General features: G+C 31.9%; 1 protein-coding gene across 2 annotated transcripts in view; it reads left to right on the forward strand.

Moving 5' to 3' along the window:
* Window positions 1-27,998, forward strand: part of pps (protein partner of snf) — an 87,086-nt gene that overhangs the window by 41,561 nt on the left and 17,527 nt on the right. Inside the window, exons 13-18 of one of the 2 annotated variants that reach the window (XM_072546270.1) lie at window positions 5,268-5,484; window positions 9,337-9,605; window positions 17,207-17,299; window positions 20,728-20,880; window positions 24,108-24,416; window positions 25,549-25,962. In XM_072546270.1, the coding sequence (XP_072402371.1) occupies window positions 5,268-5,484; window positions 9,337-9,605; window positions 17,207-17,299; window positions 20,728-20,880; window positions 24,108-24,416; window positions 25,549-25,962 (1,455 nt within the window). The remainder of the gene's footprint in view (window positions 1-5,267; window positions 5,485-9,336; window positions 9,606-17,206; window positions 17,300-20,727; window positions 20,881-24,107; window positions 24,417-25,548; window positions 25,963-27,998) is intronic. The other variant, XM_072546278.1, reaches the window with a different exon arrangement.

Raw genomic sequence — 27,998 nt, forward strand, 5'->3', positions numbered from 1 at the left:
AAGGTTATGGATTTCTTGTCATTTCTCAATGAATATAAACGTTTACCTCAACCAACTACTAGTTGATTGCTTTCGATACCTTTTTATCCTGCTATGTAAAGAAGAATTGTAGCTGTGCTTTTTGTTTGTTATATTCCATGATACTTCTTAACATCGTTTTCACACTGTTTTTTTTTTTCTTCGTTGTCGTCATTTCAGAAACAAATTTGGCTGTCAACATGAGAGTATCGCTTCTGTTATTACATTTTTTAAGTTTAGTTTAATAAAACTTTGTTCTTGGTGTTTTAATTTCCCATCCGGAAATGGTTTAAAAAAATTTTCGAAATAAAAATTGTAAATAATATAAAACTTGTAAATGCTGTTAATTTCAATGGCTGTAAATGAAATATTGATAATTCAGACTTACTTGGTCGCGATTTTCGAGGCATCAGCCATGTTTACACTTCTAGTCTAGCCTTGAAAAGTATTGTTATATCCTCGATTGATATTAAATTCTGCTCTTGTTGTGCTTATTGTTAGTTGTGTGGTGTGTTATTGTGGATTTTAGATTATGTGTCCCTGACATGCTATTATTTCATTGGTGTTGATATTTTCTTATTCATAACTTCTTTTAGTATCGGTAATCAGATCTTGCTCATTCTATCAATGAGTTTGCTTGATTTAGTCAGATGATGGCTGATTTCTTAATTTTTATGTTTATACTGTTTCTTTCAAAATTATTGAAGTATCTTTCCATTGGATTCTGTTCCAAGTATTTTTGGGTCTAAGATCTATCAAATTCTCTGTTTTTAAGGCATATTTCAAATGCTCACATTTATTGCCATAACTCAAAACGGAAATTTCATGGTATAGGTTTTGAAGATTAGGATCTATCCATGGAAATTTTATAGTAACCGATCAATGAAAGTAATAAATTTTATTGATCTCATGAGAATCATAGAAAATGGCAAAAATCTCGCAATGTTTATTAATTTAACACCTTTATAAAACTGAGTTATTTGCGGCAAAACACAAAAATTGCATAGAAAAACTGCACTCTTTCTTGACCTTTAAAACGCATTTTGATTTTTGTCGATAAGACACTCTGATCAAAAGTCACTCTGCTACGTGAAAAGAAACGTTCGTGCTACACAAAAAGGGCTAATAAACATTTTTATTTAAAATTATCTCAGCTACATTTTTTATTTGAAACATTTTTTTATACGGCGTACAGATTTTTGATAAATAGATTTTTAACCCAATATATTTGGGTTTTTAATTTTATTTCAGAACACCTTTCCTCGGAACGTCGTAACTCTTTCATCTTTAAATAGCTATCGATCGGCAATATTTCCGGGTGTGTTAATATTCCCCTTTCAGGCCAAAGCTCAAATACCGACACTTCACTGATAAACAAATTCGCATCCTCAAATCGCCAACTTTACACATTCCAAGTACCGGCCAACATGTATATGTGTTGTCTCAGCATTATTCAGATTATTATTTTTAGAATATTTTACAGTTGCGTTACTAATAAAAGATAGTATGATAGATACTTCTCTTAAAAATGACTTCCTACAGTTAATACTTATATTAAGAATGGCTTCCTATGTATTCTTCCTGTGTATATATATATATATATATATATATATATATATATATATATATATATATATATATATATATATATATATATATAGGCACAAAGGTGTCATCTTTACAAATAAACTCGTCTGGAACAATTGGAGATTTTGTATTATTTTGTAGAATCTGTCGGCTTTACCTACCGAAACCTATATTAGACACAGTTTTGTGATATTAATAAAATACATATCTCAACTCTGTTAAACAGTAGTAAAAGTCATTTGTACACCCCATATTGTACACTCCAATTAACGTTGTATTGGTGTACTGGTTGTTTAATGTAAATTATTGTTCTTACTACACAGTACTAAACTTACGTAAAAATCCTATAAATTTTATTTTCTTGATAATATCAAAATAATCAAAGTATTAATAAAATACAGATCGCAACTCTGTAATCAGTAGTAACTGTCATTTTTACTCCATAAATTAATTATTAAGAATTGGTGTACTTGTTCAATTATTTAATGTGACATATTGTTCTTTCAGTACTAAACTCAAATAAAAAAAGCTATAAATTGTACTTTATTGACAGTATCAAAATAATCAGTAAAGTTACATTTTTCACAACATACAGATTGAACGAATTTAAAACGGAACATACGAAATCAATGTATTTCGGCTCAACTCCGCTCTAGGTGGTTGGCCAACAAAAGGTTGTCAAATAATTATATTATAAAAATCCAATACTTCAGCGGGCTACTGGATTCGGAACTCATTCAAGAACAAGTCAAAACTCCACCCAAATAGGTTGCCTAGAATCACTGAAAAACTAGACTTAAAAAGCAGTTATTATGCTGTCAATCCACTTATCGCTTCCTTATAGTCCAAGAGATAGGGCCGAATTTATAATGTTAACTATTAAATATTTTTGGTATAACAAATAGTAATTTTACTTATTTTTTATTACAATAAAAAGGTTTTTAAATTTACATTGCATAAATAATGATTGTTCAGATATAAGAAAAATTTGATTTATTATTACATTAATAATCAAATACAAAATATATTATTTCTATTTATCAATAGGTAAAATTCAAATTGTAGAATTCCTTTAACATTTTATAAATAATTATTAATAAAAATCAATTTAATAGTGGAATTATCAATTTTTTAAGTTTTGAAATTTACTTTGTAGATATTTTCAATATTTTTTTGACGTGACAACGTCTTAAATTAGGTTGTGGCTCGGAGTCATTCATGAAAAAGTGTAACGCCCGCTCACGTCTGTTACAGTGAGTCACCGAACGAGAGAGAGGCCCGCCAGACCGGCGAATGCCTTGCGTCTCTCTCCCACTCAAACATGATCGGTCCGCTGCGCGCGCAGCACTAGAGAATTAGGCGCGTTGAATCGGTGCGTGCTTCCGTGCTTGTGTCTCTGTCTTTCTCGAGCGTTCTTGGCGTTCAAGACACATTACAGCAGAAACACTTCCTTTCATTTCATATTTCTCCTATCATCGTCCTATCCTCAACAAAATCACTCAAATAGAAATTAGTTAAGTTTAAGTTTACATGTACAATGTTTTAGTAAACAAAATATATTTCTATAGTTAAAATTTGTGCAATTCTTATTTTCATTCAATTCCTTGTTCCTATTGTGCAATTTAATAATATTCATATCAATAAATATTCTACCGAGAAAAAGACGTTGTCACGTAAAATCTTCGCCCGTAAAACCGACTTTACAGGCAACCGATTTTTTTTTTAACTTTCAAGTTGATTGAATTTTTTTTCATTAGTTAATTATAATTTTACAAATTCTGTTTGGACATTAATTTTGCATCATTATTATTTTAAAATATTAAAATAATAATGATGCGCGTTCATTTAGATCAGTAATTCTAGACGCATGCGCTAAATGTAATAAGTATCAAGATGCTTTTATTCAACTTCGATTTGCTGACTTCGATTGTAATGAAGTTTTTGAAACCTTAGTCACTTATATGGAACAGGACTGACGAGAACAATTCCAAAAAGAAAAGTAAACGATGTCAGATTTTTACTATTTAACCGGCAGTATAAGTTGCATGATGTGAACGAGCCTTAAAAAAAAACTAAAAAATTTCGATGCTTCAAGCTTACCACCATGTCAAGATGAATTACACCAACATCTACTGCGAGCTCATTATATTTCAAATATTTGGACAAATGCTCATAAAAAAGTACCAACAGAATTGATTGTTGAAGAACATGGTTGGGAGTTTGAAGATGAAACATATAAATTCAAATGGTTTAGTGGACCTCAGATGCCAGAATCAGTTCGAGAAGTAGTGATTGAAAATGAAGCAGATAATGAATGTGATATTATTGAAAGTAAAAGTGACGAAGATTATGAATGTGATAACATCAATGAGAGTGAGAAAAATGACGAAGTTTTTCTAAATTTTTTTTTCTTATCGGAAAAATCGTTTGAAAATTTTTGGAAAAAAATCATGGTATAACTTACAGAAAATTGAAAGGATTCTACAAATTAGATTTTACCTCAAAAAATTACGAAAATTTTCATTTACGGAAATTTTTTTGGAAAATTTTGAGGAAAACTCTACTTGACGCTTCTCAGAATAGTAACAGCAGTGAGCATACAAATTTTCAAATCAATCGGTATAAAAATATCATAATAAAATCAGTTTGAAAATTGTTACCGAGACCTAAAATGCGCAGGCAAGTGGTACATTTGACCCCGTTTTGTGGCTCTCTGTACCAACCCAGCTGTCCGCCCTTTTGGATTTAGAGTTTTTAGGGGCTAAATAATAAGCCATGAAAATGGCGGACATATTACTTATCGTTAATTTTTCCCCAAAAAATTGCAACTTCACCCCTGTCCGCCACCCCTTATGTATCCACTCTCGCGCCCGCCCTTTGGGATTTCGTCTAGTTATACCAAGATCTTACTCTGGGCAAATTTTCAGCCATATTATCGATCGTTAATTTTTCCGAAAAAAATTTCAACTTCATCCCTGTATAGCCACCCCCTGTACCACGAGGGACGTCCGCCTGTAAGGCAAAGTCTTAACCCAGATACAATGAATATATTCCAATAGAGAAATGTCATATTACTGATCAGTTCAAAATTTCGGCTCTATCTCTCCGACTATTAGGCAAACTCCTCTTTCCTTTAAAGGAGACAGATAGTTGAACGATATTTTATACAATGTCTATCACCGGGTATGTATTTATTTTTGTCCAAGTTTTATATTGGTCCACTATTTCAAATGCAGTTCAAACAGACATATATTAAATTGTATGTTCCGTTTTAAATTGGTTCAATCTGTATGTCTACCTAATTATATGAATGCTCATTAAAATTCGTGTAGGTTTCAAAGCATGTGTTTAATTAAGCAAATTCTAAGCAGTTTGTTGTGCTTTGACAGTGTAGGAATCTAATCGGTGATTTGTAACGAACATAAGAGAAATAAATATTTGATACCTATGTACAGCATTCTGTTGAACAATGGAGAAATTTTCCATTTATTATATTGCTGCAAAAACAATTTACTAAATCTTTTACACAAAAATTATTGTTTTGCAACAATAAACTTTTTTTGAGATATTTTTTGTTTTACAACTGCGCTTACATGCATTGCACCATTATTTATGACGTCATTGACGTGCAGCGATAATTATTTTACGATTTTTGTTTGTAGGTGAACAAGTGGTAGAAGATGACCACGGTAATAAAGTTGATAATATTGAAATGATTAAGAGCTTAACCGAAGGTTCCACTTTGGACTCTGGAGAATCAAATAGGGATACCTCTAAAGAACGTGATAAAAAGAGTGCAAAACATAGCCACAGGGATAGAGATCGAAATCGCAGCAAAGACAAGGAGTACCGAAGTCACCGATCTTCTAGCAGGGACAGGTAAATCTAAACTATTGTATAAATTACTCTATTTTTTATTTTCTTCTGTCTTATTCTTTATTTTTGTATTTTTGAGACAAATAAAGGTTATTGTGTGATTACAACTGAAAAGTGTATATCGATTGTTAGAAATTTATACACTTTAGAGAAAACACAATGCAATCTGTACGTGTTTGTTTGCCTGTAGTTATTTGCTATGCTAGTGCGAACAGGGAGTCCCATCGCTTACGATATTTTGTTGATTCAAAGACGAGTTCTGGATTTAACCTACTTCATAACCAGATTTTATGCAGTATATACCATTTTCCAATTATCGTATTTTTATGTACTTATATGCCTATTATCTAATATATATATATATATATATATATATATATATATATATATATATATATATATATATGAAAGTAAAAGATTGCATTTCATTTCAATCGGAACTCCACCATTGCTCTACACGTGTTTCGAGTTATTCAACTCATCATCAGGAGCACTTGTGGAAGTTCAACTGAAATGAAATGCAGTCTAGTATTTGGTTATTATAACCAAAATAACAGCCAGGTACGCTAGCAGCGACATCTATACGAAGTAACAAGAAGTCCAGAGACCTCTCTCTGATAGTAAATTAGGTGAACCGCAAATTCAAAGCCTCTTACTAGAGAGACTTTTAACGATGCTAGAAGTATCCTTTTACTTCAACATGCATCTACGATTCACCTTTGAAAATTACTATCTTTTTCGCTCTTTACGTAGAGAAAGACGTTTAAATGAAAGTAAAATGTATATATATGTATATATATATATATATATATATATATATATATATATATATATATATATATGAGCAATTCCAATACTTTTCACCCACTTTTGTGGGAGGGGTCTTCGGATTTGCTCCAAATTATAGTATATTATTATACCTTATGAAATAAGACTACATTTCAAATTTCAGCCCTCTAGGTACACTAGGGCCCGAGAAATCCCTTCTCAAAGGCACAAAAAGGCCCTTTTTAGCCTATATTCAAAAAGCTATATCTCGATGTCCTATAAACCGATTTTAATTTAGAATAGCTCATTTTTTTTTGTTATAACGTCAGCTATTTACAAAACAATTTTCAAAATCCTAGATCCCAAAATCCATTGTCGGGAACTAAATTAGTGCGGACGAAATTTAAAGATTTTGGTTATTTTTAAAAAATCATAAATAGTGAATGGGTAATTAGAAATACTTTTGATAGGTCTTTTTTGAAAGGTTTTTTTATTACCTTTAAAATGAGACTTGGTAAATTAAAATTTATTGAGTAGATTCAGAGTTAGAGCTGTTTGAAATTGATCATTTTCGTGAAAATCGCGTTTTTTCGAATTTTCAAGCTAGCAGCAAAAAAATCTTTGAACTTTTAGAGTAACGAAACTTGGTGTGATGATAGTTCTTCATATGTACAACAACCTGTAACTCTTTATTTTTGGTGTTTTAGCCATTATTGACCTTATCTAACTGCTTCAAAAATTGGAAAAATCGAGTATTATGCATTTAAAGTAAGCCAAAGTACTCGGCAGTTTTGGCATTCTTGAATCAATTTCATAATACTAACCCCTTTTTCTCAATATAGATAATAAAAGTACTTACCAAGAGCTTTAACTTAAGCGATGGTAGAATTCTCTGGGTGCTCGAAAACCAAAGTTTGAATTGTTAAAACGTTTTTTTATACTTCAGGGTATTAAGTCTGTGAAAAGTCGTTTTTGCCTATTAGTAAGTTTATGTAAAATTTTGAACAACTTTGATTTTGTAGCATATAGAAAACTTCTTTAGTCACTTTTCAAATCTATTAGCAATTGAAACAGTTTTTTAACCACAAAAAAAATGTACCGCCGAGCGGCCAAGAGTGTAAGGATTAATGCTAGTACGAATTCGTGGACGCATGTGTGCACAAATATTTTTTCTCTAATAATTTTTGGAATTCTAATAAATATAATAAGCTTACAATAGAGTTTTACCGTATTATTTTACAAAAATTGCTGAAAAAAATAATAAATTATAGTATATGAATTGAACCTGGCAGTAATAGTTACAAATTTGACACTGCCTAAAAAACTGTTTCCTAGGCGGAAAATAACAATTTCAAATTAAAGAATTATGATAACATTTTGTTATTATAAAGTTAAATAATTATAAATAATTGAAATTTTATTATTTATTTTTGTATTGCTGTGGTGGTACGATATAAATATTCTTATATTCTAATTAAGTTTAAAAATTTTCGTTTTACTGTTCATTTTGAGAATAAACATATCTGATAAAAAGTTTTCCAATGTGAACTAAAGCATAAATGCTATATACTAAAGCATATACTAATGCTATATACTAAAGCTGTATATACTAAAGCATAATGCATCTACTGTTCCACTCGGCATGTTTACATTATCCTAATAGATAGTGATATTTTTTCAATTTAAAAATTTTCATTAATAATTAAAATCATTCCCTATTGGCGATTCAAACAGTTTTTTAGGCAGTGTTAAACTCTATTGTAAGCTTATTATATTTATTAGAATTCCAAAAATTATTAGAGAAAAAGTATCTGTGCACACATGCGTGCACGAATTCGTACTAGCATTAATCCTTACACTCTTGGCCGCTCGGCGGTACATTTTTTTTGTGGTTAAAAAACTGTTTCAATTGCTAATAGATTTGAAAAGTGACTAAAGAAGTTTTCTATATGCTACAAAATCAAAGTTGTTCAAATTTTTACATAAACTTACTAATAGGCAAAAACGACTTTTCACAGACTTAATACCCTGAATTATAAAAAAACGTTTTAACAATTCAAACTTTGGTTTTCGAGCATCCAGAGAATTCTACCATCGCTTAAGTTAAAGCTCTTGGTAAGTACTTTTATTATCTATATTGAGAAAAAGGGGTTAGTATTATGAAATTGATTCAAGAATGCCAAAACTGCCGAGTACTTTGGCTTACTTTAGATGCATAATACTCGATTTTTCCAATTTTTGAAGCAGTTAGATAAGGTCAATAATGGCTAAAACACGAAAAATAAAGAGTTACAGGTTGTTGTACATATGAAGAACTATCCTCACGCCAAGTTTCGTTACTCTAAAAGTTCAAAGATTTTTTTGCTGCTAGCTTGAAAATTCGAAAAAACGCGATTTTCAAGAAAATGATCAATTTCAAACAGCTCTAACTCTGAATCTACTCAATAAATTTTAATTTACCAAGTCTCATTTTAAAGGTAATAAAAAAACCTTTCAAATAAGACCTATCAAAAGTATTTCTAATTACCCATTCACTATTTATGATTTTTTAAAGATAACCAAAATCTTTAAATTTCGTCCACACTAATTTAGTCCCCGACAATGGATCTTGGGATCTAGGATTTTGATAATTGTTTTGTAAATAGCTGACGTTATAACAAAAAAAATGAGCTATTCTAAATTAAAATCGGTTTATAGGACATTGAGATATAGCTTTTTGAATATAGGCTAAAAAGGGCCTTTTTTGTGCCTTTGAGAAGGGATTTCTCGGGCCCTAGTGTACCTAGAGGGCTGAAATTTGAACTGTAATCTTATTTCATAAGGTATAATAACATACTATAATTTGGAGCAAATTCGAAGACCCCTCCCACAAAAGTGGGTGAAAAGTATTGGAATTGCTCATATATACTATTTAATGGACAAAATTTTTGTTTTCCAAATAATTTAAGTCACACAATACAGTTTTAAATTTTTTTTATAAATCACCATAAATTCTGCTTGTTTTTATTTATCAACACAATTATTTTATTTTTATATTTGAATTATTAAGAACTTTTGGTAAAGTAGTTTCTAAAACTCTTATTTTAGAGATAAAGAGAGGAGCAGACGAAAATCTAGGAGTCGTGATCGAAAACACAGCGATCGAAAGAAACGATCTAGATCGAAAGAGAGAGATCGACACAGGAAATCATCACACAAATCATCAAGACACAAGAGAGATATAATTTCGACTACTGAAAAATTGGATAAAAAATCCAAGGAAATTCTCGAACAATTAGTTGATAATAAGATAGTGCCACCGTTGGAAGATAGGTTATGGAAACACGTGCCGCAAGAAGACATTGTTCCAGGTAAGGGTAAGTGTAGAATCGTTTTAGTTCGTTAAAATGATGTCACTACTAAACTAACTTTATGTTTGTCTTTGTGCTTTTTGTTTATGTTCAACCAATTTAAAAAAGTAGCTTTATATATTTAACCTTTAGAATAGTAAGTTTTGAGAAAAAGTTTTCAAATTTCTACCTGATTGTAATATTTAGTCTCTCAGATAGGAATAGTTACCATGCAACATTATTATGGATTAAAGTCAACTTAACATTTTTTCATTGATTATGTTCAAAATGCCGTATAAACACGAGATAAGTTACTTCTGAATATCTATCATAAAACAGTATTTGGAGCAATGTACAAAACGCCAAATAATTGGGTGCAGTGATGCAGCTTAAACAGACTAATGGAATAAGTAAACAATTGGAATACCAGAAGACTTAAATCTTATAAACGGAAAGTTCCTAGTGTTTGGCTGTATATCATAGTTTAAAAAAAAATTACAAGGACATGTAAACCTTTTTGTGTAGTTGATACATTAAATTAATAATGAAAATATCCAAAAGGATTACAAAATTTTGAAACGTTTTCAGTCTTGTCAGGCTATAACCAGTGATACTTAAAAGTAAGTAATTTCACTTTAATGCAAAGAGTGTAAGAATGTGATTTAAAGATGAGTGTATGACATCATCGGTCTGCGTAGATTTCCTGCAGGTACTAAAATTGAATTGGTCATTGAGTCTGATAATAGATAGGTCTAGAAACTCCCAACTCCATCAACTTCCTAGACAATAACGAATTAAACATTATTAGCAAATAGCAGTCAACAATAGTTACAATTCAAATATTATTCGTAGCAACAGCTTTTCCTATCGTATCGATCCACCTTCTATGCGTCAATACCGTTCCACCATATAAAACTTTTTGAAAAGGTTAAACATTGTCTTATTAGATCTCTATTATAGATTGTCTTAACTGTCTTAAGCTATTAGATAACATCCAAAAAAATTTGTTGCGTCTAGATCTGCATTAGGATTTAAAATTACAAATTATTAGATACAAAAAGAACAATCCCAATTGCTTTCATCATTAGGTTTTAACAGTTTTAGTTATTCTCCTCATTTTCTCTTAATATTCCTAAACACAAAAATACAGCAATTTTTACCACTTGGATATACATTTAATTGAGGCGCTGGCTAGAATAAGGGCCCATGGGACCTTCCTCCCGAGAAGACAGAATTGAACTCTTTATGTTGTTCTCTGTCAGTCTACCAATTTTTTCTACAATATAACGGTTTTCTGCGTTGGTACAACACTTTTTTTAGTGAAGTGTTGGCACCGCTGAGAAAGATTTGTGCCTCTAAATCAACTGTGTTTTGGTGAATTTCTGACAATGTGATTGAGTTTATGTTATATTTTAAACTCTCAAGTTTAAGTGTATTTTAAAGCAATGGCTAGTCCTAAAGCTATTTTAGATAACGCGGTGTCAAAAGGTGCCAAAAAGAAAATTTTTCAGAAAGACAATTGGAAAGAAAACGTGACAAAATCTAAGAGACAGAGTGACAGGAGTATGTGTCAAAATTTACGGGAAAACTGTACAGTATACGGTATTTTCTGTTGTCCATAAGTGTTGTGTAGAAAAATGTTTTGCAAAAAAAAATAACTTTGCACTATTAAAAGCATTTATTTGATTCTTTTTATGATAATGGTAAAGAACAAGACACTCTTCTAGCAGGTTGTATGGCATTAAGAGAGTCTCCAGAAAGGTATAGAAAGATAGAAAATCCCAAAATTAGCAGACAGTATCACTGGAAATACAAGCTTAAAACTTCTGGTTGTAATGTGCCCGTGTGCCATTCCTTTTTTGTTGACTTACATCAAGTACGAGTGAAGGTGTAAGAATATTACAGAAAAAAATTGTTGAGAAGACTCCACTTGATGAAAGACATGGAAAACACGGAAACCAAATCATTACACACCTGGAAAAACAAACAGATTTCACTTCGACAACCCAGATCTAACGATTAAGAGCATTTTTGAGCAATTTCAAAAGTTGTTTAAAGGCATTACTGGGAATAATCTTATCATGAAATACAAGACCTATTTCAAGTTTTTCAGAAAAACTAATTTTGTGTTCAAAAAACCGAAGATTGACACATGTGATTATTGTCGTGAATGTGAAATCAAACTAGAAAAGAACCGGAATGATGAATGCCGTGTTGATTACAATCTCCATAAAAAGAGACTCGAGGCATATTCCAAGCTAAGAAATGATTACTTGAGAAAGGCAACAGATGATAGTGGCATTCTTGTCCTGGAATTTGATTACACACAAAATATACCGTTGCCAAAGCTTAGCATAATAAAACAGTTCTATAAATGACTTTTTTATATTGACTCATTGTAAAAATGGAGCAAGTAGTGTTGCTTCATTCATCTTTGACTTTATTCACAATAAAGGCTGGAGGCCAAAATAGAAATCAGATTTTGTTACGTTTTTGTTCTTGGATAACAAAACTATACAGAGTTGAAGTGGCACATATTTATCCTGTTCGTGGACACTCCTGTAGTCTGTGCGACAGAAATTTTGGGGCTATAAGACAGGCCTTAAAAACAGTTCAAGATGTCGAGGAACCCAAAGTCTGCCTAGAAAAAATCGTACAGTGCGGACAAAGTTCTTCTTCTTTCTGCCTTAAACATGACTCCTCTAATATTACTGGGATGCAACACTTCTTCCTTATTTTTTGAAGAAGCCTGTGGATAAAGATTGTGAGTTTAAAATACAACAGTATCGCTTGCTGAAGTATAAACCTTGTGGGACACTGGCTACTTCTAAAACCTACTTTGAAATGTATACCCCTTTTAAATATGCAAAAACGTTGCCGCTTGACCTTACTCTTGTATCTCTTGTACATCTTCCTCGGGTTTCTATTAATCAGTCTAAAATAAAAGACCTGAGAGACTTGTTTCAGTACTTAAGAGAAGAAAGCAGAAACTTCTACAAACTTTTATTTCAAGAAAGCCCACCGACTGAAAAGGACAATGAGAGTAGTGCTGATGACTCGAGATGGTGAGGAAATTTAGCATCAAATTATATTAAATATAATGTAGCGTAAACAAAATAAAAATTTTCTTGTTGTACAAAGGCCTTGATTATTATGTTACACCTTTGTATACTATAGTATATAACTGTAGTATAATATACAACAGTAAAAAGTTATAGGCCTTTCTTTTGCAGAAGACATTTTAATCTGCCAAATGTGTTCTCCAGAAGAAGGGCTTATGTAAACTTGTTTTATTACACTCTTCATTTGAAAAGAAAAAAAGGACATATTTTATAAAGGTTTTCTCTATTATTTTATCAATGGATCGAAAATTCTTAAAACTAAAACACTTAAACAGTGCAAGTGTTGGTTCGCCTTAGGCAAGGATGTTAAATCTTTGAATGCTTGTTTCTCAAAATACACTTTTAGCAGATAGGCCCTTCTTCTAGCTACCGCCTCGATTTATCTATTTACTATGATTCCATCATCATCATCTATAACACCCACATCTTAACATTGAACTCTCGTAAAATATTCGTTTTGCTCAATTCATATCAATATGAATTTGGAATGGGAAGTTAAAGTGGTAAAATGTAAAAAATAATAAAAAAAAAAAGATACCACAAAATACATTATAACTCTGACCAAAAAGCAATTTGAGGTAAGTTGCAAGGAATCAGATGAAAGTGAAGATCAAAATTTTTTTGATTTTAGCGATTTCCGAGACCAGAAAGTAGACAACAGCTGTAGTATTACACAGAATGAACAATGTTTTAGCATTAATAATAAAACTTCACAAATACAGTTTGAGTTGCTAAGATATTTGGAGGACAAAAGAACCATTTGCACATCTTAAATGAATACCCACCCTTAAAAAAGGTGTCAATAAAGTATAAAACTACCTTGGTCAGCACCAGTTGAAAAACTTTTCTCTTTTGCAACTATGATTAATACGCCTAAGAGAAAAGCTTTAGCGATGAACACTTTGAGGTATTGGTACTTACAAAGGCATATTCAAAGTCACTTCACTTCTGACAAATATAACTTAACTCCTGACAAGTATATGGAAAAATTGTCAGCAATTGGAACATTTTCTTTATTAGTACATTTTTATTTTAATTTAATTTTTCCTTGTATGTTTATGTTAGGGTTTTATTATTCCTAAGTATTAAACAATTTCTTGAGTACTGTTTGATTTCTCCTTTCATTATTTTATGCATTTACTTTTTATTATTATATACAATAAAAATACATGCAATCACATAGTTCTTACACTAGCAATTTAGGTCCCTTTTAAAAGTATCCTAAGAAGTATCGGAAAAAAATATCCGGATATTTGTATCCAAATACATTTTTAAATGAGTGTCGATATGTCCTAAACGACAATGGCTTTTATGTTCGTTTATCCTTGTGTTTGTATGTCTTTTCGTGATTCCCACATATACCATTCCACATGTATAGTATTCGGTATACTCCGGCCGTTGCTAGTGGGTCGCGTTTGTCCTTCACCGATCTTAAACAGTCCTTGATTTTCTTTGTAGGCTTGAAAATGGTCTTTACATTGGTCTTTTTAATTATTATCGTTACCCCCGATATATAGGGCAAGAACGCTTTGCCTATACATTCTGCCAGAGTTTTGATGATACCCTGTTTTTGGTCTGGATGATGATTTGAGTTCCTGTTTAGGTATCTGTCCGTGTGTGTAGGTTTTCGATACACTTTATGTCCTAAGTAAACTCCCTTTCGATTTACTAATACATATAGGAACGCTAGTTGTTGATCTTTCTCTGTTTCCATTGTAAATTGAATATTTGAATGTAGTGTGTTTATATAAGACAGGAAATCGTTAAGTTTTTCTACTCTGTGACCCCAAATCACAAAAGTGTCATCGACGTATCTAAACCATACCCTTGGCTTGTATGCTGAGTCCATTACCCTCTTCTCTAGATGTTCCATGAAAAGGTTGGCTACGACCGGGCTTAGTGGGCTTCCCATTGCTACTCCATATCTCTGTTCATAAATCTGGTCTTCCCATGAAAAGTAGGTGGTAGTGAGGCAAATACGGTATAATTCCACCATATCCTTGGAAACTAGGACCTCAATTAAATTCAGAACGTCTTCTAGGGGAACTCTTGTAAATAGGGAAACAACATCAAAGTTAAGAAGAATATCAGATTCCTGTAAAGTTATTCCTTTGATCTCGATGAAATGGGCGGAGTCTTTTACAAAGGCATTGTTTTTTCCTATATGTGGTTGTAAAATATCGGCTAGATGTTTAGCAAGGCTGTAAGATGGAGATTCTTTGGAGCTCACAATAGGGCGTAGGGATTCATCGTCTTTGTGTATTTTCGGTAAGCCATACAAGCGTGGGGGACTGCTTCGCTGTTGCATATTCTTGGCTTTATATCCTCTGGTATGGACGAAGATTTTATAAGTCTATTGATCTACCGTAGGGTGACTGCTGTGGGATCTTTTTAAGTTTTCTATATACCTCAGGATCTAGAAGATTTTGTATTTTCGATTTGTAGTCGGTTGTCTTCATTACGACGGTGGCATTTCCCTTGTCTGCTGGTAAAATTACAACATCTTTGTCTGCGTTTAACGATTTTATGGCACGGATTTCTTGGTGGCTCAGGTTATTTTTCCGTGTCTTAGCTTTATGCAAAATTCTTGCTGATTCTGTCCTTATTTCTTCAGCTTTTTCGATTGGTAAGTTGCGAATCGCAGACTCGATATTAGCGATGATATCTTCTTTGGGTATAACTTTAGGTGCAACTGCAAAATTTCCCCCTTTGGCTAGCAATGATGTTTCAGCTGGAGTTAAAACCTTACCTGAAAGGTTGACCACTGTCCTTTCCGTGTGTTGTTTTGTTCTACCTCCTTATGTTTGGTTAAGCGTTCGTATTTGTTTTTCTGACGTTCAGTGTTCCTTCCTAGTTCATTTTCCATTTTCCTGTAACAAATAGTTTCAATTTTATTCCAATTTGCATATTTTAACCTGCTGCTCAAAACAAGTTTAACAAGATATCTGGGCTTTTTGGCATCATGACAATTTAATTTGATATCACTTCTTGGTCATCTAACTCAGTCGGCTGGTAATTTTGGTTTGACCCGTGGTCACCATTTTCGAGTAAGGGCTCAGTATGTTCCCTAGTTAAAATTCATAATTATAGACATTATGTCATTAAATCTTAAGTTAACCTATAACATTTTATATGTAAACCAAAAGTTTTTAAAACGGATTGTAAGGGAATTTTGGCACAGTCGAAATTTTACCCCCTTTGCATTAAAGTCGGTTACTTACTTTTAGTTAGGTATATCACTGATGATGAAAACGTTTTGAAATTTTGTAATGCTTTAGAATAGTTTCAAAATTAATTTAATATACCAATCACACAAGAAGTTTTACACCGCCCTGTAAGTTTTTTTACCGAATAATATGTTTTATATGGATAAATCAACCAACAGAAGGAAAACTGGATCACCACTAAAATGAAATTGTTGATATAAACCGTCTTTGGGGAGCAACTGTATAAAATAATGACATCCATCGACAAAAATCACAATTTTAGTGTGGTATGCTATAACATGTAAATAATTTGGACTGAAATTCTAGCCACTTCCAAAAATTTATTTACAAAATACTTCAGATATTTCCAAAATATGCCTATTTTTCTTTAAATGTTTTCTCTTATTTTACTACCTGTTTTTTAGCGTTCTATAACTGTGTTCCATCCTTCTTTTCTATCTTGCATCCACTTATTTATGAAGTCTACCTTGCACGCGTTTCTGATTTCAGTACTCCTTTTATTTTGTCCATCGTTGTTTTTCTTGTTATCTTCGTCTATAGCCTAGACCGGTTCCGTTGATAAAGAAAATATTGCGTTACCATAGCAACAAAGAATAACAATATTTAAAAACTCGAAGTTGATGGTTGATAAAAAATTTTTATGTAACGTTTTAGTCTTACTTCGTCAAATATGGCCTATCGAACAATATATTGAGAATGTCATAAACATTAAAAATTATACATTAACATAACACGACATAAGGACAAACAGTTTAAAATTTTTAAAAAATGACGAAGCTACATATTGGTTGGTATCAGGAGAGAGAATGGCTCTTTCCGTTAAGACCAGGAGCCATTCTCTCTCCAAATTTGACGAAGTAAGTCTAAAACGTTTTAAAAAATTTTTATCAACCATCAACTTCGAGTTTTTCCGAAGTTAATTAATTTTCTTCAGTTGAAAAAACGTTTCTTGGCTTATTTCAGATGCCCCTGAAGATGCTCTAGGAGCGAAAGTACTTAGGCAAGATTTAATAAATAAACTGTGATCGATATCTGCCTTATATTTTATTAAAGTTCATTTTTATGTGGACATGTTCACTTATGTTTTTACAAAAAAAGTGTTCCTCGTATAATTCCCGTCGATCTGCACATAAGAAAAATGTACTAAATAGAGCTTACTCTAAATTTGATTCACCTCAATGATTTTATTTTTTTATTAATAATTTAACTAACCAACTACTAATTCTTGATATATACATTCCTTCTTTTAATATTTTATCTATTTTATATATTTTTATAGCAATTGAGAGTGACAGTGACCACGAGCCTTCATCAACTGTTACTATTCCCACCCCTCCCAGGGTCGCTGATAGCAGCGAAGAGGAGAAGAATTGTAAGTAATTCATAACTGTTAATAACTAATGATTAATGAAATAAATGCAAACGACAATAAGAATGCATCTTAATAATATTCTACAATACGATAAATTTTAAATAATTAAAATTGAAATTGTCAGAACAGAGGTAATAGCACCTTCCTGTATACATATGTTTATTATATGTACATATTACCGGGTTGAAAGTTCGAGCAGTGAACATACAAGAGTTACATTTTGCAACGCTGCATAGTATTGTCATTCCCACCCGTTTTGGAAGGTAGTCTTAGGGTTAAGGTTAGCTTTTAGGGTCACTGGTAGTGTCGTGATATTTTGAATATTGAGAAAGAAGAGTAAATTAAGTATTTATTGATAACCAATATGATCTTCTTCTAGTTGTAGTGCCTATCCGTTATAAAAAAGAGGTTGCCGTGTTGAACCACGTATGTAGATTTTTCAGCCAGGAAATCCTTCGCCTTCCTGGTACTGGTTTTCCTTCTACTTTTCCTTGTAGAATTAATTGCAGCAACCAATATCTTTCGCTTTGATGTGACCGAGGTATTCGATTTTGGCTGTTTTTATTATGTGTTCGGTATAGGATATCTTCAGGTTTCGACGATAAAGCCACATTTCGAAAGCCTCAATTTTCTTGCAGGTACCGTCTGTGAGCGTCCACGACTCAACTCCGTACAACAGTATAGGAAAGATATAACATCGTAGTAACCTGATTTTTATGGGTACTGATAAATCATGGCATTTGAATAGCTTACTCATTTTTTGAAATGCAGATCTTGCTTTCCCTATCCTACATTTGATTTCTAGGAAATGGTCCCAATTTTCAATAACGTTGGTACCAAAGTACGTGTATGTTTTTACTCTTTCTATTGATTGACCATTCACACCGATTCACCCAATTTGCTGTCCTTAGAGACCATCATACATTTTGTTTTCTTAATATTTAGTGAAAGTCCATATCTCCGACTTGTTTCTGTGATTGATTCTATTCATTAATTCCTGGAGGTCAGCGAATACCACCGTGTCATCGGCGTACCTGATGGCATTGATACATTCTCCGTTAATTTCAAATTTCGGCTTCAACATCCTCTACTGCTTCTTGAAATATTTCCTCAGAGTATATGTTGAACAGCAGGGATGATAGCATACATCTCTGTCGGACCCCAAGTTTGATTTTGATATCATCGGATTCTCCTGCCTCTGTACAGATAGACGATGTTTGATTCCAATAAAGATTGCTAATAATTCTTAGATCACAGGTGTTTATTCCAATATTTGTTAATATCTCCCATCAGTTTGTCGTGTTTCACTGTATCGAACGCTTTATAGAATTCAATGAAGTATGCATAAATATCGCAATTCACATCTTTATATCGTTGACATAGTACTTGTATGCTAAAGAAAGCATCTCTCGTACCCACTACGTTCCGAAAACCAACCTGTGTACGGCTGATTTTTTCTACGCATTGTCTATATATCCTTTATGTATGATTTTTAGAAATAACTTTTAAATGTGGCTCTTAAGCTGATAGTCCGGAAATCATTGCAGGATACGGATTTTGTTTGGGTAGGGCAATAAATGTTTGAATTCAGCCATGATCTTTGTATTACTCAGTTTAAATATATGGCATTGAAATTTTTGTTAGTCGTTGAGTACCGTCGGTTTTAAATGGGTCCAGGAGCTTTGTCATCTTTTAAATGTGATATTGCTTTTTCCACTTCATCTGATATGATTGGTAAGTGGTCATTACCTATGTAGGGCAGAGGACATTACACATATGTAGCTGTGTTGGTTTTTTGGAAGACCAGCTGCTTGTTTTACCTTTTTAGGCATATTAAATGTATTGTGTTTTGTTCCAACAACTCTATCTCTTCACACTGTGTTTGTAACCAACTTTCTTTCGCTTTTAGTATTTTGGTTCTTATTTGTCTCTGAATATTTTTGTATATGCTTTTGTTGTTCTTTGATTTCCTTCTTTCTTCCATGGGTTGCAGTATATTGTCATTCATCCAACTTTTCCTCTTCTCTTTCTTTTCTATTAAATGTTCTTCTATGATCTTGTTAGAGGTTTTACATTTATTTATATATTTTATATTCTGGAGTGATTCTTTTGAATTATATGTTTGCTCCATGTTGCTTTTCTAAAAGAATCGCTGTAGTAGCCATTGAAGGTAAGTAGATCATAGCCCCGGATTTTTCTTCTTAAACTCAATTGGACTTCGTTTTCTGTATGTTTTCTTGTTTCTTGTATTACGATTAAGTCAATATCGTTTTATTTTAAAAAACTGTGCAGAATTTGACATTTTGCTCTACATTAAGTTGGCCAACCTGTACACTTACTTTTGTCAATTGTTCTTTAGAAGGTCCATTTGTTGGCAAAGTCATCTTTAATAACATTGAAACTGAGATTTCTTTCTGCCAGGAGATCTAGTGAAAGCTTGTCTGGTTTCTCTTGTGCTAGTTCATTTAGATTACCCAGGGTGCACGTGCAGAATTTTACTGCGGACGCGAACTAGCTTTACACCCCAATTATGAATCTTAGAGCAGACCAGGATCTACAAAGGATTGTTAAGCCAAAGATGATGATAATGAAGAAATAAAGACATCTGACTTTAAAATTGACTTGTTTACGTTACTTTAAGTTAGAAAAAATCACGTCTTTCAGCTTCACAAATTCCTTAATGTCTATAAAAGAATGCTCTTACCCTCACAGAAAAAATTATTTGGGTCCAGGAAAATTTTAATTTCGTAACAATTGCAAAATTATACGCAGTGTGACCATCCTGTTTAAACCATATATTATTAAAATATATAGTTCCATAAAACACTAAGTATTATAACTCTGATAAGACCAATCTCTAAATGTTTAAAAACTTGTCCAGTCTGCCGTGAAGTAATGTCAGCTTCCTCCGCTATTTAACTTTTCGAACATGGTTAATTCATTTCAGTGGCATAAATTTCAATATCCCATTCTAAACATTCTTCACTTACAACTTTTGCATTCCTATCGCCTAAGTAATATTTAAAGTAAGAATTAATACTATTTAATTTTGCGAGCTGTTTTGTTAGACTATTTTTGTGAGACTACGAATTAATCGATTTTCAAAAGAATATGTAAAACGACCTAATATCCTGTTGTTTGACATCCCAGAATAATAATTTTTGACGATACTTCTTTCTCAAGATATAATACTATTTTTTATCAATTGTATATTTCGTTGTTCTGAACTGAACGACAAAAATTAGATGAATGCAAACCTGCTCCGCTCAATTGGTGAATTCTATGAAATCTTGTACCCGCCTCTCCTAAAGAGATAATAACATGTTACGTCTTATATGTTCAGTTCTTGATGTTCTTACGACGCACTTACAAGAATAATTTAGATATAGCACATAGTTTATTATCTGGTTTTACTGTTTTAATTTTAGTACCAATATCACCCGAAAAAGAGAAGGATATATTCGACTTCGGTGTTAGAAGCACATCACCGCCACCGATAACGCGACCAACCGAAATATGGAGGGGTGTTATCAACATGGTAGATGTTGCCCAAATATCAATAATTGCCCATGAAGTTTCCGGTAAGTCGGTTAAATGTATATCAAAGTCATAATTCAATATAAAACTATAAATAGCTGCTGAAGTATAAAACTAATTTTCACAAATTTAAATATACATCATACGTTAATTTTTTTATAATTTATTTTTTTCTGCCTGAATAGTTTATGGTTTATAGTTTAGTCAAAATGTGAAATAACCAATTTGTTTGAAATATAGTTCATTCCCAATATATGCTTAAAAAAAAATTGGACAAAGCAGATGGAAAAACTAGGTTCAATTTTTGGTCAGTCCAGTCGTCAGAGATTTGATCTCTAAAAATCATACGAGCAAATTGAATTTTGCCGAGAATGTCAATTTTGGGAAAATCCAGAAAAAGTTTACTACTCCTACCCCCGGGCTTCCCCCTAAACCCCCCCCCCCTCTGGTAGGGGAGAAAACGAAAAAAATTTATTTAATTTGCCAAGAATGTGTACGCCGTAGAGAAAAATGTTTCAAATATAAAATGTATACTCCATTCCACGAATATACGACTGTTTTAAATTCGGTTTAAGGTATCGATTTAAATGGTCCAATGTGCTGAATTGTACAATAGTAAATTCTCCTCATTTCTTAAAATACTGTTGACAGATATAAACCTTAGAACAGTTGTAATTCAGATTTTGAAGTATATAATTACTATCATTAAGTTTACCATTGTAAACAAGTTGGTTTTTAAATTAAGTGATTTAAATGAATTGTAACAATACTTAAGTGATTAAATAGTGTAATTTATTTAGTCGAATATTCAATTAGTATTAAAAAAAAATCAAAAAAACTTACTTATTGCCTTATTTTCCTAATCTCCTAAAACTATCATCAACCATCAGATTCACAACCATAATCACTGTCGTCGCTATCCTCGTTCGGATGGTAAATTATAACAGGATTAACTGCTTCGATACGACCTTCACGGATCCACCATTCTTCAATTAAGTCTTTTTTTACACTTTTTTCCCAAATTTCAGGAGCGGCAATATCCCATGCTTGTTGTCATGTTTCCAATACTGCCTCGTCACTGTAACCCTTGTATCCAATATGGTTATCATAATATGTTTTACATATCCCCCAAATATATTTAATTGGATTGAATTGGCAATGATAGGGCGGTAGTCTTAACACACGATGTCCAAAGCTATGTATAATTTCGTCTACTACTAATATATATATATATATATATATATATATATATATATATATATATATATATATATATATATATATATATATATATATATATTATGTATATGTTTGGTTGTACATGACTTTTAGCTAACGTATTGAGGCTTACAGTATTGAGGAAATGTAATATTTTTCTTCGTTAACCATTTTTTTTATTTTATCTACGTTCCAGGTGTTTGTTGGTTGCTTATTTAAAATTTCCGAATGGTACGCAGCATTATCCAATACTACAACGGATGGTTCATGTAAACTTGGCAACAGTTTTTCTTTCAACAATTTCAGAAACATCTCCGTATTCATACTGCATGATAATCGGCTGATTTTGATTTTGATGAAAACACCAGATCTGCTCCCTCAATAAAACCATGTTTTCCACCTGCATGCACTATAATATATCTTTTTCCCTCGTTGTCGATGTGTTTTATGGATTTTATACTCTCGTCCTGCCAAATTCGTTTAATACCGCTTTTAGCAAAAATACATGTTTCGTCTAAATAAACGAAGAAAGAACATTGTTTTTTAAATTTGTTATAATTTATTAAAAATTTTATTCTTTTGTGAACGACACTAGCTCTTTCACACAAAGCCTTTCTATTGTCTTCCTTTTTGAACTTAAAGCAAATCTGTCTTAAAACTTTCCAGAGACTTGTTCTGGAATTTTCAGTATATTTCTTTTTGCAAAACCGACTTTAGTTTTGTTCCACTAATACAGACTACATCACACACACGTTTATGTGGTTTTCATAAACGGTTTTTAAAACTAAAATCAGTCGGCGATATATGAAACTGTATGTAAATTTTCGTTACTATTTAATATCTTTAACGACTCGTACTTTAACTATCAATAGCCGGTATGTTATACCCGTTACTTTCGGAACTTTTAAGAGTAGATCCACTCATGGCAAACAAATATTTAAAACTAACAAAGTAAAATATTAGATTCTTTTTCTGGTTTCTGAACCATTGTTCTGCCAATTTCTTTTCATTTATATAATAATAGTATATTTCTTTTTATTAGTTGTAGTACTTAATAAAGCAATAAAATAGTGTAATATTAAAGAAACCCGGCACGCCTCTTTGATGTTTACATTTTACCAAAACCCAACCCAAATGTCTGATGAACATATTTGGCTTCATAGACGTCATTGTATTTACTTGTAGGAGCGTTTGCGTAAAAATTTTTGTTATTTTCGGATTAAATTTCACAATAAATTTTGCGTCTATCTGAACACCTATTAACTGAAATAATTTTAGTTTAGATGTCATCATACTAAAAGTAGATCCTTTTTATTGGAATAATGATTAGACCAATTTACTTTCATACTTTTACTTGCACAGTAAAATATTCGTTGTCGCAATAATCCAAAACAGTCGTATATTCGTGGAATAACCTATAACAGATAATTTGAACAAACATGTTTAGTAACACTTTTTGTGTCGAATGAACCGGTTTTCTCCTCCTACGGTGGTTTTAGGGGGAAGCCGGGGGTAGGAATGGTAAACTTTTTTGCTTATTTTAGAGGTTCAGTGACATTTTCACCTCTGACGACTGAAGCATTTTATTTATTTAAATTTGGATTTAAAAACAAAACTTATGGCTATTTTCTAGAGAATGTTTGACTAGGGTTGTTGTGTTTAATCTGTTGGTTTGTAGATTATGTTTGTGTGCAACAACCCTTCTATGCAAGTATTGGTGTGTTTCCCCAATATATGTTGAATTACATTCTTTACAATTTATTTTATAAATAACATTTGATTGATTATCTTTAATAACCTTGAGTTTAAATTTTGAAAAATATTTTCCAAGTAACATCAGTCAACAATGAACTTATTTTCATATTATGCAATAATACAAAATTTTATAATTTATTAATTGCCGGATATATTCCTTAAAATTTTTAAAATATGTTTTTTTATATATTTTAAGAACAGTCTTTATTGGAATTATAATTTTCCCGTGCTATTGCTTCAGAGGAATTAATTATGTCATTACAAAAGACACATATTTTAGTAAAATTGTATTTTTTAGGAGACTGCGTTGGTTTAAATCGAGAGTTAACAGCTAATCTGGATATAGTTGGAAGAATATCCCCGGATACTGTATGGGACTACATCGGAAAAATGAAATGTTCCAATAGTAAAGGCATTTCTCTAATAAGGTTAAATCCCACCAATATAGAAGAAAAGATGCCGTATCTGGCTTTGTACAGTTATCTTAATAGTAGAGATAGATTAGGTGTGGTGAAGTGTGTTAATAAAGCTGTCAAGGACTTTTATATTTACCCTCTTGCGCCCCAGAAACCTATTCCTCAAGTTTTACTACCTATTAATGGACCAGGTAAGATATAGATTAGTGTATAGTTTTTTTTGAAATTTCTTGGTTTTTAAGTTGTAGATAAAAAAATATTTTTTTTTCAAAGTATGAATTTTTCAAAAGTTCAAGATGAATTGTTTTATTTCATAAACAATATTATCTGTGCAACAAATGTATTACCTGCGAATAATTCGCATCTTCTGTGAAGATCCTTCGTTAACACCTAATAGTGTTAGCACCATTAATAGTGGTATTAAGAACTATAGGATTAATTACAGAGGTTTTAGAGTTTTTCCAAAAAGTGAAAAATAATCGATCAAGTTAGACACAAAGTCTTTGAGTCAGTGTATTGTTACATACGCGCAACCAATTCTGGAAGTATTTTCTCAACTCTGATTTGTAAAAAGATGGTTTTGAAACGCTACAGCGGCTCTTTAAGGTGAAGAAAATCGCTGCTCTCGATCCACAACTCAGTAACGCCATCTATTGGTCGATAATAAAAACTTAAAAGATCATGTCTCATAAGCGTTTCACTTCAGTTCCATAATGTCATTCTACATAACATTCTAAAAATAGAATTATACATTCTCAACTCTTAGATTTTTTTCGAAATTCTAAGACTGCAGAAAAAAATTGCACTTTTAAAATTTTTAAAATCACCATCACCAGCTCAACTGAAAGCTATCACCAAAATGTTCTCAGAAACTAATAAAGTATAGGTAAATTTTATTACGAGAATGAGAATCGAACCTTCTTCGAGTTTGGCAATTGCTCTTTTTTGCGCATCATTCAAAGGCATTCTAGATATTTTGGACATTTAATACGTTTTTATTTTATTTTTCAATACGCGCGAAATTCAGCACTTTGAAATTTAGCAAATCCATATGACACCGTATTACAAAGTAAAAATGAAACTTCAAGCACTATGTCTGACTTGCTGAGATTGATCTGATCTTTATTTCATGCATTGAATGTGCAAACTCACAGGAAAAAAATCCGTCTTCTCTACATTTGCCTTCTTTTAACGTATGATAAAAACTTATGTTATACTGAAACTACTTACATGTTTTATTTTGTCAAATTTTAATAACTATGACTTAAAATTTACATTTTTATAATATATACATTTTACAATACTAAAACTATTATTTTTCAGGTTTTGAAGAATCTCGTCCATCCCTTTTGTTAGGAATTATAGTTAGAGATAAACGAAAACGGCCTTATTTGGAGCCCACTCCAGTACCGCATTTACCAGCCTCCAAAAAGTCTAGAATAAATACACCACCGCTTCCTGTAGCTCCACCACCGATTGCACCCCCGCCACCACCACCTCCACCTCCGCGTTCCTACACACCACCACCCGTTAATGATCCACGGTTAAATAAAAAATTACCCATACCTGCTACACTAGCACCTCCGCCACCTCCATCAGTACCGATCACGATACCTCCACCCGTGGTACCCATTAGTGTGCCACCTCCGCCACCATCAGTGAAAATTGCTTCCTCAATATTACCACCTGTTATACCTGGACTTAAAACGCCTACGCCGCCGCCAGTAGATGAAGGAGGTATGTCAGTGTTTTGTTTATCTTTCCTATGCAACATAAACAATTTTTACCTAGAAATATAGCTAGAATATGTAAAATAAAAGTATTACTTATCTATACTAAAGATAAGACCGCAAATAAATTGTATGATACACTAAAGGAAAAATAAATGGAGCTGCAAAAGAAGCAATAGGAATTATTCACCAATAAGAGAAACCAAAATACGAGTGCTGGTCAAAAGCGATGAGAAAAAAATGCTAAAAGGAAGCAAGCATAAAACATAATATGGTTACATTCCCTGAAGATAGAAAGATATATGCATAAAGATGGAATATGTAGATAAAAGAGGAATCGAATCGATACACGAAGTCAATTGGGGGGGGGGGTCAATAACCACATTAAACAGTCTGTTAATTGAGAATCGACCAGAATACTAGTGGTACAAAAATATAAGCAAGAGATATATGGGAATGAAACCACTAATAATCAGAATTATACTTTCCGATTTTACATTATACTTTGCAAATTGATTACATATCTTTTTAATAAATGTTTTTATGAAGGGCAAAAAGTTCGACATGCTTGGAGTAGAGCGTATATAAGCTCAATACACAAAAAAGTAGTTAAGTCCTGAATTTGGCACATCTGGTTATACTGGAAGTCGACGTCAACTTTGATATTTTAAATAGAACCTAATATTTTTTATTTTATTTTCGAATTTTACATGAAATTTTAGATAAAATTTGTGCACAATGTCCTATAAAAAAAAATTAGGTATTTTCGAGATATTTTGATTATTTCAAAATTTGACTGTATCAATATCTAAGTTAAAATACAACAACACTTAATTTTTTCTATATTAGAAAAGGGTAGGTCATGTCTGTCAAAGATTTGATAGTTAGAACGTTAATTGTTTACATTTATGTAAATGTAACTTGACAGTTTTCTTTACCAGTTTATATTTCACAGTAAATAATGACAAATGTAGGATTTACTATAGTACATTTGAAAGTATATTTTTACCACAAATTTTATAGCAAATATCTAAATACAGGATTGACCAATACAGATAAAACGTAATAATTGATACCTTCTTATCTGAATTTTCACTCGACTTTAATATGACCACCCCGATATACCTCAAATACAATACATCATAAAATTCAAATAAGCAAATCCTAAGCCAGTAAGCAATAACTGAACGCCTCAGTGACGAAAAATATAAAATTACTTTGATATAAAAAAACTAAAATGTCAATATTACGTACCCACATTAATTTTTATAAAAATACTTAATATTGTTTTATTTCCTTACAAATTAATAATAAATATATTTCGGGTACTATACTATAAGTTTATAGCGTCATATAAACTTATAATTAGTAATGTAAATATATAATTACATATACTCGTTTTCATCGTTCTTGGCGTGTGCTTGAAATAAGCTACTACGGAATTTTTAATATTCGTCTCTCTCCGATACACAGATGCGTAATTTAATTGTGCGAGTCACGTTCGTCATGGTAAAGTGCGATGAGAAGGGAATGAAGAGACCACTCACGTCTCCCAGTATTGTAGCAATAACACCGATGCGTTTGGCCGATACGGTCTCGGTGATAAGTTCGGCCTCTTTACGAATACAGATAGCTGGCAGTGACGTGTTTTTTTTTATTATAACATGTTACCCTGATCTGTGCAGGTTTGAAGTAGCTGATGAAATAGTTTTTATAAGTAAACAGTTTTTAATTAATTAATAGTTTGAGCTCTTACTCTGTGGAATTCCATTACATAAAATAATACTCTCGACACCTTAAAAATTCCAGTTTATTATAAATTAACTCTCTTCCGATACCCATTGCAATAATGACTTGTAGCATTGTTCTTGAATGAGCTGGCTAATAGGTTTATAATTGTAGCAATTACCATTGATATTTTATGTTGTTTTAGTCGATTTTAGTCAGCCATTGTTGGAATTTGTTCCGAACAGTTTTACTTATTATTTTTTGTTGTGAATAACTAATTGTTCTATTTAATAAAAAAAATGCTGGGAAAAACGA

This window comes from Diabrotica undecimpunctata, chromosome 1 (genome assembly GCF_040954645.1).
Source record: "Diabrotica undecimpunctata isolate CICGRU chromosome 1, icDiaUnde3, whole genome shotgun sequence".
Lineage (NCBI taxonomy): Eukaryota > Metazoa > Arthropoda > Insecta > Coleoptera > Chrysomelidae > Diabrotica > Diabrotica undecimpunctata.